Raw genomic sequence first — 15,043 nt, 5'->3', positions numbered from 1 at the left:
ATATTTAGGCAATCTTATTTCTATAAAATTCTTGAAAATACCAAAGCCTAATTAATAAATATTACTATTCATGGAAAAACGAGGACAATGAATTTTAACTGTCTACACAAACCTTGCTATTAAGATTCTTTAATTTTTTATTCAACTTTTAAACTATACATTAAAATAAATTTTTCTTGACTGCACTTTTTTGACTACATATTAATGCTGTTAGTTGAGTATCTTCACAGCTGCTTGGCAACACTATTATTAATCTCTTGCTGATGATTTAACATTTCCCATCTCTTATACTCTTTTTGAACCTCTAGTTACTTATACAAAAGAAGCATTTAAATGTTCGTTGAATAATCTTAACACTTATTTCACTGAGAAGACTGGTCACTGCTACTTATCTTGCCTACAGTTTGCATATATTTGTTTGTATTGTTGAATGTGAGCAACTCAAGTTAAGGGACTGCTTTTTTACCTCGATTTGTATTCTCAGCATTTAGCACAATGTCTAGTACAGAACAGGTGCTTAATAAATATTTACTGACTGGCTTCACTTCTTTAGTCTTTGACTGGTAATTCTCTAATTCTTTTTCATCCAGCTTTCTCAATGCATATATTCAAGGATCTATCTTTGGGTCTCTTTTCTTCTAGCTTCTCTCAACAATTCAACTAACTTCTTTACACAGATGCTTCAAAATCTTTCTCTTTAATAGTCTCAACCTCTTTCCTGATTCTCAGACCTATATCTTTAATTCTTTATAATCAGATATCTTCTCTTGATTATTCTCTCAAATTCAGGGTAGAGAAACCTGCCTAAGAGTTTGCACAAATTGGGCTGGGTAGCCAGCCTCCCTTTCTAACACTGATGTCCTGTGAAGTTACCCTGAAATCTACTTTTCCATTCTTGTTAACAATATCCACCATTCTTCCAGTATTCCATGATAAGAACCTTTTCTTTTTTTAAACCAATTCCTTCTATCAACCCCTGTCACTAGTGTGACAATTATTTCTTCCAATCCATTCCCAGTGTAATCTTCTTAGTTCAGGTCCTCTTTACTGGATTTCAATTTATTAATAGCCTCTTAATTGATTTCTCACCTATAGTTATTTCCTGTTCCAATTCATCCTCCATGCCATTGCCAGTGTAATTTTCTTACAACATAGCTCTAATCATGTCACTTATCTATTCAAAAATCTTTACAAGATTCCTGTTTTATATATAAAAAGTCTATATATATATATATATTTTTTTTTTTTTAGCAAGACATTCAAAGTACCTCTACATTATAGCTTTAACTCATCTTCCTTGTATTCTACTCCATTACTCTCCTTTTGTATATTCTCTATACATCATGTCACTTATCTATTCAAAAATCTTTGCAAGATTCCTGTTTTATATAAAAAAGTCTATATATATATATATATATATATATATTTTTTTTAGCAAGACATTCAAAGTACCTCTACATTATAGCTTTAACTCATCTTCCTTGTATTCTACTCCATTACTCTCCTTTTGTATATTCTCTATACCTGATTTTTCACTATTTCCTGTGCAGTGCCCTACACACTGTGTGGTGTATCAACATTTGTGTACACACAGCATTGTGGATTCAGAGACAGCATCCAGAGTCACCAAGGCCTGGGACCAAGGCCTGGGCTCAGGTTCTGCCTGTCACATAAACCTGCTGTGAGACACTGGGCAAGTCATCTAACCAGTCAGTGTCCCAGGCAAATCTCTAAGACTTTTAAGTTGCAAAATAGACTCTGCTCTTCACTAGGTGAAGAAGTTTCTTAGCAGGGAGTATCCTCGGTCAATGAAATCACAAGCTTGTTCAAAACAAAATAAAGAAAATTATGCCTCCCAAAGTGCAAAAACTATACACTGTTCACATAGATATGTTTTGCAGTATTCTGCATGGAGTAGGTTTTAAACATATATTGGCAGAATTAAACTAAAAGCTACTCAGTATACAGAACTTTATCCTTTTGGTAACTTATGAAGTTTATAAATGAGATCAAATAAACACATATATATTCTTATTTAAAAATAGAAGATGTTTTGAATTTTAAACCATGATCACAATACACTTCTACATGCAATAATATATACGAACACTTGGCATAGTAGAAGATTTTTTTCTTTCGGGTCCTACAAGAGGACTTGCTGTCATCTCTGCTTTGGATCCAACTATAGTGCTGCCAAGTTTATGAGATACATCTTTGTCCCACTCCTCTTTTTGCTCACTTTCCGCACTGTTTGCCTGAGCCCTTTTGGTGTATGACACAGCAGCAGGAATTGATGGACCAACTGTAAAATAAAACATATCATCATCAGCTGAAAATTACTCATTTTTTTCCATTCATAAGTTAAATTTGATTCTCTTTGACATTAGAAATGTCTACCTTTGCAAAATTTATACTGAAATCTGAACCAAATATAAGCTTTCTTTGGAAAAAACTTGGCAAAAAGAGTGATAAGCATCTACCACACTATATATCAGTAATAACATGGGATGAGAAACAAACAGGCACATAAAGAGTTGGCTCTTCAGTCTTAAAAACAATGTCACAAACTCTGCCCTTCATCTAGAATACTTATTCCATAATTAATAAATTTGCCTTCATTTCAATCCTTTCTCCTTCCAACTTCTGTTTCTACTTGAGACCTGACTCCCTCATGATGACACTGAATCCTTTCTCACCCTTTCCAATATTGGTGATATCTTCTCCCAATTCATAAAAGTTGTGGTAGTGAAGTTGGAATCCTTGTTTTCCAGTTCTATTTCCTAACCTGTAATTAAATAGCTTCCCCTCCTAATCAGTATCAATTTATTCTCCCATCAAAATTCTGGTAAACTTATCTGCTAACTACAAGAAAATTTCCTTCCTTCTGTCCTCAATGAATTCAGCGTTTGGCTCATATTCTTTCTTTCCACTCTTAACTCCTCCTGTCTTTTAAGTAGGAGATTTTAGGATAATAATACTCTTGTCAAACACTCTAACTTCCCTGTTCCTCTATCTACTCAATTTCCAGAATCTACTTTACCACTGTCTCAATTTCACCCTGAGACCATCATGTTTTTGATTTTACTATTACCCACAAATGATAAACTTCCATGCTGATGAACTCAAAAATTCCAGTATCTGATTATGTTTTATTTTTAAATCATTCCATCTTTTGCTCTAATGATGACATCCCATTTTTCATTCTCAAATCTCAGTCCATTCCAAGGCCATCTTTCTGTCTCCCCCACCTCTACCTAAACTCAACTCCTTTCCCTACAAAGACCTCTTGGTTAATTAGTCCAACTTTATCCTACCTTCTGCTCCTGAGTGCTTTGCCCTTTTATCTTGTCATACTCACTCCCTCTCAAATCCAAACCTTGGATTACTGCCTCCATCTACCTTCTTTGTTCCTATTCAAAAACTGATGAACAGAACTAGAGAAAAATCACAAAACTGTGCTGATTAGGTTCATTTCAAACTTATGTTACATAATTTCAACTGGATTCTTACCACAACCCTCTCAAAAGAGAATTTTGCCTTATACTTTCCTGGAAAAACAGATGTCATCTATTAAGAGCTCCCTTTTCTCCCTCATCATCTCATATTATGAAGATGTCTTCCTTCATTATTTCCTTCATTTCTGTCCTCCATGAAGAGGGGGCTGATGAACACTTCTATCCCCAGAAATAATCCCATTCTATTTTCTTAAATAGAATGTTTCTTTTAGCATCCCTATTCTTTCCTCAATCTTTAATCTTTCCCTCTCTGCTTGCTACTTTCCTGTTATCTAAAAACCATTTTCATGTTTCCCCATCTTTAAAAGACCCTCATAACATCCTGCCATCCCTTCTAGCTATTATCCTATAAACTCTCCTACCTACTGTAGTTAAACTACTTTAGAAAAAATAAGTCTATGCTAGATCCCTCCACTTCTCTCATAAGTTTTCTTAGCCCTTTGCCATCCACTTTTTGACCTCAAAATAACTCAACTGATTTTGATGTCTCTGTTATTAAAGCTCTCTTTTCAGATATAATGGCCTTTTAAAAATCTTCATTCTTGACCTCTCTGCAATCTTTGACAGTTGGTTACCCTCTTGTTCTGGATGTTCTCTCATTAACTTTTTATGACACTGCTCTGGCCTGGTTCTACTCTAAAATGACTGATCACTATCTGGTCTCATTTGTTAGATATTCATCCAATTCACTTCCATTACTTGTGTGTTCCTCCAAAGCTATCTTGAATCCTTTTCTTTCTCCATCAATACTATTTCATTTGGGGACCACATCAGCTGCCATAGATTCAATTATTATCTCTATATTGATAATTCCCAGTTCTATTTACCCAGCTGAAACTTTCTATTACTTAATCCTGTGCATATACACAAGAGATATGACATAGGTATTGGATATTTCACAAAGAACTTAAGCACAACATATAAAAAATTGAACTCATTATCTTTCTCCCCAAACTCTTCTCTTTCCAACTTTTATTTCTGTGGAGGGTACCACCATCTTCCTAGTCATCCAGATTTATAATCTAGATGTAATCCTCAACTTCTTACACTCTCACACTCATCATATCCAAGTAGTCACCAAGTCCTATCATTTCTACCTTCAAAACATTTTAAAGAGATACCATCTCTCCAATATGCCCTCTTCTCTTTCAACATTGTAACTATGCTGGCACCAGTTCTCCTCACCTCATGTCTGGACTACTACAATGGCCTCTAGGTTGGTTTCCCTGCTCATGACTCTCCCCACTCCATCATATCCTTCACTTAGTAAGCTGTAAAGCTGATCTTCCTAACGAACAAGTCACAACCCTAATCAATCTCAGGGGCTCCCTATTATCTTTAGGATCAAATATAAAATTGCCTGTTAGGTTCTCCATAATCTGACCCCTTCCTACCTTTCCAGTCTTTTTATCTTTTTAGCTCCTCTCCCACCTCAAGTACTCTGCATTTCAGTGTTACTGGCCTCCTTGCTAATTCTAGAAGAAGACATCCATCCATCTCTTGACTCTGGATCTCTCTCCCTTCTTTTCTCCAAGCATTCTAGCCTCCTTGGTTTCTTTCAAATTTCAGCTAAGCAGAATCCTTTCCCAATGCCCTTTAATGCTAATACTTTCCCTCTTGGTTTTCTCAGTTACCTCCAATTTATTCTGTACATATCATTTGTAAATAGTTGTTCATATGCTGTTTCTCCTAGGCACTTACATTGTGTGTGTTCTGTACGTACTTAGTTATTTGGATGGTGTCTCCCCCATTAGAAAGAACTCTCTGAGGACAAGGACTGTGCTTTGCTTTTCTTTGTATCCACAGTCCCTGGCAAATAGCAAGCTTCCTGAATGATTAATGCTTGCTTGCTGACTTTGTACATTATATTATTTGTTTGAAAATGCTTCCCACCATGATCACTGAAACGCCTCTGTTTCTGATTTGCTGATATACTCCTTTGGACCTTCAGATGAGCAGGAGATTGCATAGAACTGTTGTTTAGGTCACTGCTGGGTCGAGATCGCTGACACAAGTTACCACTGGACAAAGATTCACTTCCTTCAAACTAGAAGTATAAAAGAAAGGACATTAATATATTTTTAAAAAAGATCTAAATGAAATATATGTTATTATATGTTATAACAAAAAAGCCTGATTACAGGCTTGATTTCAGCTCCTCAAAGAGGAGTGGAAAAGGGATGATACCATGGTTTCCAAAAGTTTTCTTTTGGGTAAAGGGAGAAGACATCTGTAGATGAAATAAACCAGGAAGCAAGATATTTAGAAAGTCCCAAGCAAGGTTCGGAATTTCCAGCTGCTTGCTGTTCGAAGTTGGTTCTGTGTTATCTGGCTGCTACTGGCTTTTCCAAATTTGGCTAGAATTCACTTGCAAAGGATCACTGGTATGTCATGCAGATGGAGCTTCATAAGCATTTCTGATTGGCTTAGTTGTTTTATAACTCTGACTTAATATAGTCATCCCAAAACTTATGTTAATAAGCTATTCTATAGTACTTTACTATAAAAATGGGCATAACAAAGAAATTCTTTGCTAACCAAGTGGCCACTGGTTCCCAGAATTTTTAGGGTGTCAAACTTTATTCCTAATTCCTCCTCTTCAATAAGAAATATGGTGTGTCTGTGGCTAGATTTGAACTCAAGAAGATGAGTTTTCTTGACTTAAAGCTTGCCAATTTATCTAATATGCCACCTAGCTGCCTCTTCAAGCATGTTTTGTGTTATCAAAATTTTCTCAAATTTTAGTTACTATCCTTTCTCCTAAGAATTATTACATTAATATTTTTGTATGAAAAATGACCAGCACAAATTTAATTCAAATCTCATTAGAACTATAAACCAGAGGATTAAAGATGGGTTACAAATTTACCATTGCACCTTGCATCCAATTATTTTCTAAAATTACAAATTAAGCATTTGTTATTTATAGATATTACAAAGACTACAGTGGTGAGATAGATTGCAGTCAGGAAAACATGAGTTCAATTTCAGTCTTTGATATATTCCACTTGGGTAACTGTGGATAAGACACAACTCTCCAGTAAAACAAGAAACTCTTGAAGCATTAAGTTACATTTCCGGACATGGCATACATGTGGATGAATTTTGCTCGACTCTACATATGCCTTATAAGGATTGTAGTTTTTTTTCTTTTACATTTCCCCCCATTCACTAGGCTAATTCAGATGGGAGTGGAGAGTCAGCAATAGTGTTGCCAAAAAAAGAAAAAAAACTCATAGAACAAAATGTCAGAAAAAAAATCACAAGCAGGTCACCTTTGTAAAGTAGCAAAATGAATCTAGCATATAGATTTAAATATATAAAATCCTTTTTTATTCTACTTTGTACACACACAGAGGATATTGATGATATTTAGTATTCATATTAAGTAAACTGCAATTATTTATACTACTTTAAAAGTCAGGAAGAAATACTTACTTCAGGTGGTTTTCTGCCCAGAAGTAGGTAAGTAGCCATGACTTCATCATATTTCTGATTTATTAAGGATACATTTATTTCATCTCTTGAAAAACCCATTGTTACCATAATGTCTACAGAGAAGAAAATTCAGAAACCACAAACCACTGTTAATTGATAAATAGATATAGTCTGAAAACAAACAAAATGGGCATGTTAACAGAGTCTAAATTTGACAATTAAATCCTGTTCTTGCAATGTGTAGTAAGAAGACATCTTTAAACCTTTATTAATGTATGTATACATATACTGGATACTCTTGATTTTCCAAATCCTCATTTCAGCTCATTTATTACTGCCTACTATACACCTAAGCTGGACTCCCTTGTCTAATAAGATACACTTTCATTCACGCCCTCTAACACTCATTGCAATGGATGAAAGTAAATCAACCATATGCTGCTCGACTTCTATTTCTTGATCTACAGGAAAAGTTTGAAGTGGAGAAGTGTTTCAGTTATCTGAAGGACTTGAATTCCATCATATCTCTCTTATGCAATAAAAAAACATTCTAGAATGTTTTTCTTTTGACCCTACTTTTAAGTCAGATATTCCAATGGTAAGACAAGGAGTAGTTAATGCCACCAGAAGAAAGGAGTCACAAGAGTTACTTCTCTAACACAGAGATCTAGGATCTTGGGCTAAACAGAAGTGGTGACAAAAAGAAAAGGGAAAGGAAACAGTTAGGAGCAGCCCCTGTTGATGATGTGAGAATGAGAAGGACCCTTCAACTCAGAATGTTATTTCAAATATGTCCCTTTAAGATTTCTGAATATATGCCATGCTCTAGTATTCCTTACTCATTTCTTATTCTCTTGGAGAGTCAAAGGAAGAAATGGCAAATGGCTGTCCAAGTATATAAACTATTTTAAAGTTTCTCTGTATCCTAATTGATCTTGATGAAGATTAATGTATAAGAGACTAGAAACTTAAAATTTTAATCTCAACTTAAAAAAAATAGACTTTAAAATTAAAACTAAATTTTTTTCAGAGGAAAATGCAAATATTTAATAAACATTCTCAATTTATAATGTATTTATAATCAGTGTGGTATAGTGTCAATAGCAGTGAAGACCTGCATTTAGACATTACCTTTGATGCTTACTTGTGGTTAATTTGAAGCTCCTTGAGGTCTGTAATATGAGGATACTAATAACTGTAAAAGCAACTCAACAACCAAGTAGGGAGGGTGAAATGACATAATGTATGCAACATGCTTTGTACATCTGAGAGCACTACAGAAATATTAGCTGCTCAGAGTTTAAGGTTTTTTATACCACCACCACTAATATTTACCTATTCTTTTTGTGTCATTGAAATCTGGTTCAGGCTCAGTATACGGCTTCAGTTCTTCTTCTTCATGACCAACATTCATCCACCGGTCTTTCATTATTTGCTAGGAAATAAACTCAACATTATATTTGGTCAATCAGTTCAATATCTACCATTTATTTCAACTCAACTTTTGGAATTGTGAATGTATCAATTACTAAATCAGAAGCTATGTAAAATGTATGTGAAGACTCAAGGATGGAAGAAAATTATTCTCATGGAGATGACTAATAAAGCTTCACATAAGAGATGCCATTATTGTCTAGGTTCCACTTGTTAGTCCAAAAAGTTCTATTCTTTTAGCTTTCTCCAATATCAAGTAAAAAGGAGTGTATAATTTCTGAATATTAACTGTAGTAACAAATTATTATTGTTTAGAGATTGGTTTTAAGAACATATATTTAAATGAAACCCATAATCAAATACCTAGAATAATGTCCCTGAAGAGTTAATTCTTTTCTTATATCCCCTAGGTGATGCATATGTATGAAAAATAATCTTAATTATTGGGCAAAGAAAAGAAGAAATCATCAGAAAAGGAATAAGCGTTATTCATTAAACACAACATAGAATCAAAGCAGAGCTAGGCATGGTGTGAGATATGGAATGAAAGCAGAGTTGGAGGCAAGAATAGATTGGTGCTGCCTGATCCAGCCAAGGAACAGAAATGGGCTCTGAGTTGAGAGAGCAACAGGAAAGTTAACTTGGAAACCTAGAAAGGGTCAAAGTCAGGATAGAAACTAAGGAAAAAGATAAAAGCAAATGACAGAAACTGAATTGTAAAAATGTTTAAAGAAAAAAGCTCTCAAATTCTCTACATTATCTGATGCATATTATAGTTCTATATGTTTCAATATTCTTTTTTACTGATTAGTCTAATCAAGTATTGATGAAGGCTTCCTTCCTAAAAAAATGTTCCTTATGCATAAAGTATATATTCTATACCTTCTACTTTTAAAATTTTGTTTTGTATTGTTCCAAATGTGAATTCTATTGCCACGTAAAATATATAGATCTCTGAATAGGCTGTAGTATTCTCCATTAGGTTGTTCTATTATATTTATTTATTTGTGTATTTTTTAATATACATTGCTTTATGAATGATGTTTGGAGAGAAAAATCGGAACAAAAGGGAACAACCAGGGGAGGGAAAAAAAATCCAGAAAAAAGAAGTGAACATAGTATGTGTTGATTTACATTCAATCTCCATAGTTTTTTTCTGGATGCAGATGGCACCCCAAAGTTTACTGGGATTACCTTGGATCCACTAGGTTGTTCCAAAGGGTTATATTCATATACCAAGTAATCAGGATTATAAGGATATTTTCATATGATTTTGCAAATTAGTTGTATATATTTGCTAATATTACTATGCAATATGAATTTAAAGTTTTTTTGTATTTTTAATTTTTGTTATTATTTTTTAGACAATAATGACAACAGATTCTATTTGTTATCACTCTAGGCTAGTAATTTCATTTCAAAATCTGCCTGATACATTAAAAAGAAAACTGAGTTGGTGAGCCATCCAAATTCCAACTGTGAAAAATCACAAGGACACTGGATAACAACTAGTGGTCAGGGAACTCTCATCACACAATGGGAAAGACCAGTAATGATCCTCAGAGATTAAAAAATGTTTCTGGCAAGAGAAATAGAAGGAAGAACAATCAGCTGTCTAGTATAAAGGATAGAGCTGCTAACTTCTGCTGTATATACATATATATATATATATACATATATATATATATATATATATATATATATATATATATACACACACACACACACATATATATGAGGATTTATATTTTTAAAAAATAAGCTACTATTATTATAGCCACTTAAGTAATTAGTGTCCTAATGTGGCAAGTGGGAAAAGGAATTGACTCAGTCAATTGGTGATTAAAAAAATCAGCTCCAAGATTGACAAAAAGCAAAGGGAAATGTTGAACTAGATGATCTCATTCAAGAGACATTAGCTCTCCAGACTCTCAAAACTAAAATCTTTAGTCCTTCAAACATTAAGATCCAGCAACATCTATTTTTGACAAATTTACTGAAAGAAAAAGAAAGGAACTGACTTTTAAAAGTCATATGAAGCCTAAACAGTCTCTCAAGGCCTTTTAAAATTGTAAGAAAAGTTATTTGATAAGGTATTCTTAAAGATCGTGACAAAACAGCACAAACTATATTAGGTTCTACCATGCTAAAAATGCTTTGATTTTGGGCCTATCGAGTGGAATGTCTACTATCTTAAGGACCAGCCTGGCCTGATTTAGAGAAAAGTATTAATAGGTGGCTACCCAGGTGATGAATATTTGATCAAAACAAATTTGATCAAAACAACTCCCAAAAACCAAACTCTATTTACCTCCTGGCTCTACTTCTGACTATAAATGTTGACACCATGATCCTATAAGTTTCTACTATGTGAGGCACTGTGCTAAGTACTTTGCAAATATTAACATTTGCAAAATGCTTAGCACAATGACTGGCACATGGTAGAAGTATAACAAATGTTTGTTTCCTTCCCTTTTCCTCATGTTTTCCTTATCTTCCTCTTATTAGGATGCAAGCTCCTAGTGGGAAAAGGACTATTCTTTTTTTAGCATAAATTTGTATCCCTTGTACTCACCACAGTACTTGGTATACAATGAGCGCTTTGCCTTAGGTTTCCTACCATATTATTTCAATGTACTATATGTGCTGGTTTAAGGAATATCCACACCAAAAAATTCAAGAACTTTGAAATATTACCTTATGGCTCTTGCATGTTTATTTTAGATTATTGTGGCATTTTGAATACTCAATGGATCTACGATCTCATCATCAGTTTGGTATTTCTTTCATCAGTATTTGTAACTTATTTCCTTTTCATCTCTGTGATTTTTTTTTTGTCCATATTTTTTTCATAGAGCCTCCAAAGAGAATCTATGCCACATGTAATAGGTCTTCCTTTAGGTATTTACTCTTCATGAATGCTAGTACAACATCTAAATGTTTTCTATGTTATATGTAGGCTTTAATACATAAAATATAATACTATACATAAAGTACATGGTAGTTATCATTTTACAGATGAGGAAACTTGAAGACCTGAGACATCTTTAGATACTGATTACACATCTAGTAAATGGAATAACAGAGTTTAGATCCTAACTCAACATCAGACAGAATTTAAATAACAAAGTTTTGAAAGAATAGGTAAAATTTTAAGAGAAAAGATTCAGAAGGAGAGATATCACTATGTTGAATTTTCAGGAAAGACTTTGTGAAGGAGAAACGTGAGATAGGCCCTAAAGAACAAGGAAGTAGTAATTGTAAGGACATGGATTTCACTGGCAAGAGAAAGAGTAAGGCTGCAGAAAGCTTTGATGCTCCACAGGAAGGGTTTGGATTGATTCAATTGTTTTAGGTCAGGGGTTCTCAAACTATTGCCTGCAGGCCAGATGCGGGCTGCTGAGTACATTTATGCAGCCCCAGCTTGCTGGGTTATGGCAAATTGGCTGAGGGGCAGAGAAAGAGTGTGAGTTTTTGCTTTTACTATACTCCGGCCCTCCAACAGTCTGAGGGACAGTGAACTGGCCCCCTATTTAAAAAGTTTGACGATCACTGTTTTAGGTCCTTGAGCAGGGAAAGTAAAGGGCATTTTATGATAATTAATCTGGAGGCCATACATATAAATTATTAGAATGAAGAGGACACAAGTAATGAGATCATCTGGGAGAAAAATTAAATATTTGAGAAATTAAAGGGAGGGGCCTAATTCAGGACAGTGGAATAGAAATGAAGAGGAACAAACAACCTGGAATCAAAGATGACTCAAAAATTTCCAAGCATGGATGCTTGATAAGATCATTGAAAGAAATAAGGAAACTAAAAGAAAAAAAGATTCATTTGAGACTAAAAGAAGAAAGATTCATTTGAGGTGGAGAGCTGGATGACAGTGAGTTTTGGTTTGGGACATGCTGATTTTCTTCATTTAGCAATACATGGATATTTATTTAAGTAGGACTGATTTTATTAAAGAGCCAAAGGAAAAAAGAGATGACTCACAAATGAATGAAATGTGATATTTACTTTCAAGATTTCAAGGTTCATCTTTGATTTTAAGCATCTTTGTTCCAAGAGTGAATGGAGCTGTTGCAATTCATCCTCTGGCTCCTTGCAGGACTGGTGCATCATTCCAAAGAAAGAAAGGAGAGGGTAAGGAGGGAGGTTGTTGGGCAGAGGTAGAAGAGTGAGTGATGTCAGATTCTTTCTTTTCTTCTCATCCTGGACAATAGCAAGCGATTTCTTTCAGTCCACTGTTGGTATACTCTATTCTACACCAAGAATAACACATGTTCCACATCACAGGAACATACTTTAGCAATAGCAGCTGCCACTTCTAAATAAAATAAAAAGTGTCTCTATGCATGTACTTAAGTGGAGAGAATATTTTCCTTGATGTTAGTTTTAGCTAGGGGGATTATGAGGGAGAACACATGTATATGCAGGTAATTAATTAGTTTTTTCCTAATCCTAAATTTAGGGATGGCACTTGTGAATACATTAAAGAAAGCAAGAAATACTAAAATTGAATTGTTGACAAAAATAGGAAAATACATATCTTTCTTTCTTTGGATATCTTTGCAATTCTGGACATCTCGGTTAGCCTTGGAAGCCACTGGGAAGTTCAAAAAGATACTGCATGTGTAGTATCTAAAATTGGTACTCACTGGATCAGCTAGATGGTATAGTGGATAGAGCACTGGCCTTGCTGTTCAAATTTGACCTGAGATACTTTATTAGCTCTATGACTCTAGGCAAATCACTTAATTCCAATTGCCTGGCAATCCCTCCCCCCCCAAAAAAAAACCCAAAACAAAAACAAAAACAAAAAACAACAAACCAAATAAACAATAAAAGGGTCCTCAGTTATCCCCAGGCTGGATGGTGTAAGGTACAGGAAGAAAGGAGTAAAGTAAATTATGCATGGCTAGATAATTCTAACGGAAAACTGACAAAAACATGATTCGAATTTAATAAAAGAAATAATCATATTAGCTATCACTGTCAATAGAACTGAAGTAAAATTACTGACAATATGAAAAAAACCAACAAAATGTCAGATATTTATAAGGAATCATTTTAATTATTCTATGACAGTATAAACATAATATTTAAATTCTACATTACTAAAAGAGGTTCAAATTTAAGGCCTGACAGATAGAAATCCTATTAAAATTTTTTTTTGGGCTAACATGAAAAGCCATGTAGAAATTTGGACAAATCTAATGGGTTTTCCACTTTGTACTGGACTTGGAATCAGAAAGACCTAAGTTAAAATCCTGTCTCAAGGCAATAAACTAGAATTCTACTAGCTATGTGAATTGGGCAGTTAGTTAACTCAACTTTTCAGCCTCAATTTCTTCCCATGCAAAAGGAATAGAACAGCATTACCTCAAAGGATTGTTGTATCAAATGAGATAATAAATAAAAACCCTTTGTGCCATGTAAACAATAAATATATGTAAGATTAAGAGCCAATCTAATTGATAAGTAGTCAAAGGATACAAACATTTATCAAAAGCAGAGTACCAAAATGTTTACAACCACATGAAAGAATGCTCCAAATCACAAATAGTAAAAGAACTACAAATCAAACCAATCCTGATGTTTCACCTCCCACCTTGCAAATTGGCAAAGAAGACAAAAAGTAGAAATAGTTAATATTGGAGGAATGGTAGAATGGCAGAAAAACTAATACATTGCTGATGGAACTGTGAAATGATACAAACATTTTGGAAAGCAATTTGGAATTATGTAAATAATGTGACTAAAATGCTCACACTCTTTGAGTCAGAGATTCCATTACAAGATTTATATACCAAAGAAGCCATCAATAAGAAAAAAAAGTCCCCATTTGCTCCAAAATATTTATAGTATACCTTTTTGTGAATTGGAACTGGAAACAAAATATATGCCCACCACCTGAAGAATGGCTAAACAAATTATGGCCCAAGAATGTAATGGAATACTACTATACTGTTAAGAAATCTTGTGTTGATGAATATAGAGAATCATGAAAAGATAAATAAGAACTAATGCAGAGTGAAATAAGCAGAGCCAAGAAAACAAGATACAGCGATTATAACAAGGTAGATGGAAAGAATAATGTCACACACACAAAAAATTAAAAGTGAATGTAAAAAATTATAAATATCAATAATGAATTAAATGAACAGAGATGAAAGGATACCCCTAACCCAACCATAGTTTTTACACAATGCATATATTTTGACTTTTTAAAAATTTTATCAATCAATTAGGCCAACTTCTTCTCTCTAAAAAAATACTATTTGTTGATAACTCTCTGGAAGGGATAGAAGGTAGAGATTTTTGGGATAACCATCCATGATGATGTACAAAACAGAAGATATCAATAAAAACTTCTTTTAAAAGAAGATAACAATGATAAAATAAACTCTTTAAGCCTATATAAATTTAAGCTATCATTATAAGTTCCTGTGAATACCTAAGTATGTTACAGATAACCTAGAAGTTGCAAAGAAAAAAAAAGACCTTGGGAAGTCACTTAATTTCACTAGCTCAGCTTCCTAATCTGTAAAAAAAGAGAGTAAGACTAGATGATCCCCAAGTTTCCTTCGAATTGTTAACAGTATTTGTTTTGGAAATCAAATTATTTTCCTAATTTACTTTTTCTTCACAAT

At 33.9% G+C, this 15,043-nt stretch overlaps 1 protein-coding gene across 17 annotated transcripts in view; it reads right to left on the bottom strand.

Annotated features, from left to right (window-relative positions):
- The window catches only part of MARK1 (microtubule affinity regulating kinase 1), a 147,417-nt gene that overhangs the window by 23,361 nt on the left and 109,013 nt on the right, over positions 1–15,043 (bottom strand). For 8 of the 17 annotated variants that reach the window (XM_074309214.1, XM_074309204.1, XM_074309201.1 and 5 more), the window contains 5 exons: positions 12,408–12,602; positions 8,289–8,388; positions 6,954–7,066; positions 5,409–5,562; positions 2,109–2,302 (listed from right to left, as the gene is read on the bottom strand). In XM_074309214.1, the coding sequence (XP_074165315.1) occupies positions 2,109–2,302; positions 5,409–5,562; positions 6,954–7,066; positions 8,289–8,388; positions 12,408–12,602 (756 nt within the window). The remainder of the gene's footprint in view (positions 1–2,108; positions 2,303–5,408; positions 5,563–6,953; positions 7,067–8,288; positions 8,389–12,407; positions 12,603–15,043) is intronic. The other 9 variants (XM_074309207.1, XM_074309211.1, XM_074309208.1 and 6 more) reach the window with 2 other exon arrangements.

This window comes from Sminthopsis crassicaudata, chromosome 4 (assembly GCF_048593235.1).
Source record: "Sminthopsis crassicaudata isolate SCR6 chromosome 4, ASM4859323v1, whole genome shotgun sequence".
Taxonomy (NCBI): Eukaryota; Metazoa; Chordata; class Mammalia; order Dasyuromorphia; family Dasyuridae; genus Sminthopsis; species Sminthopsis crassicaudata.
Note: the sequence above shows the minus strand (reverse complement) of the source record. Positions and strands in the feature narration are given on the sequence as shown.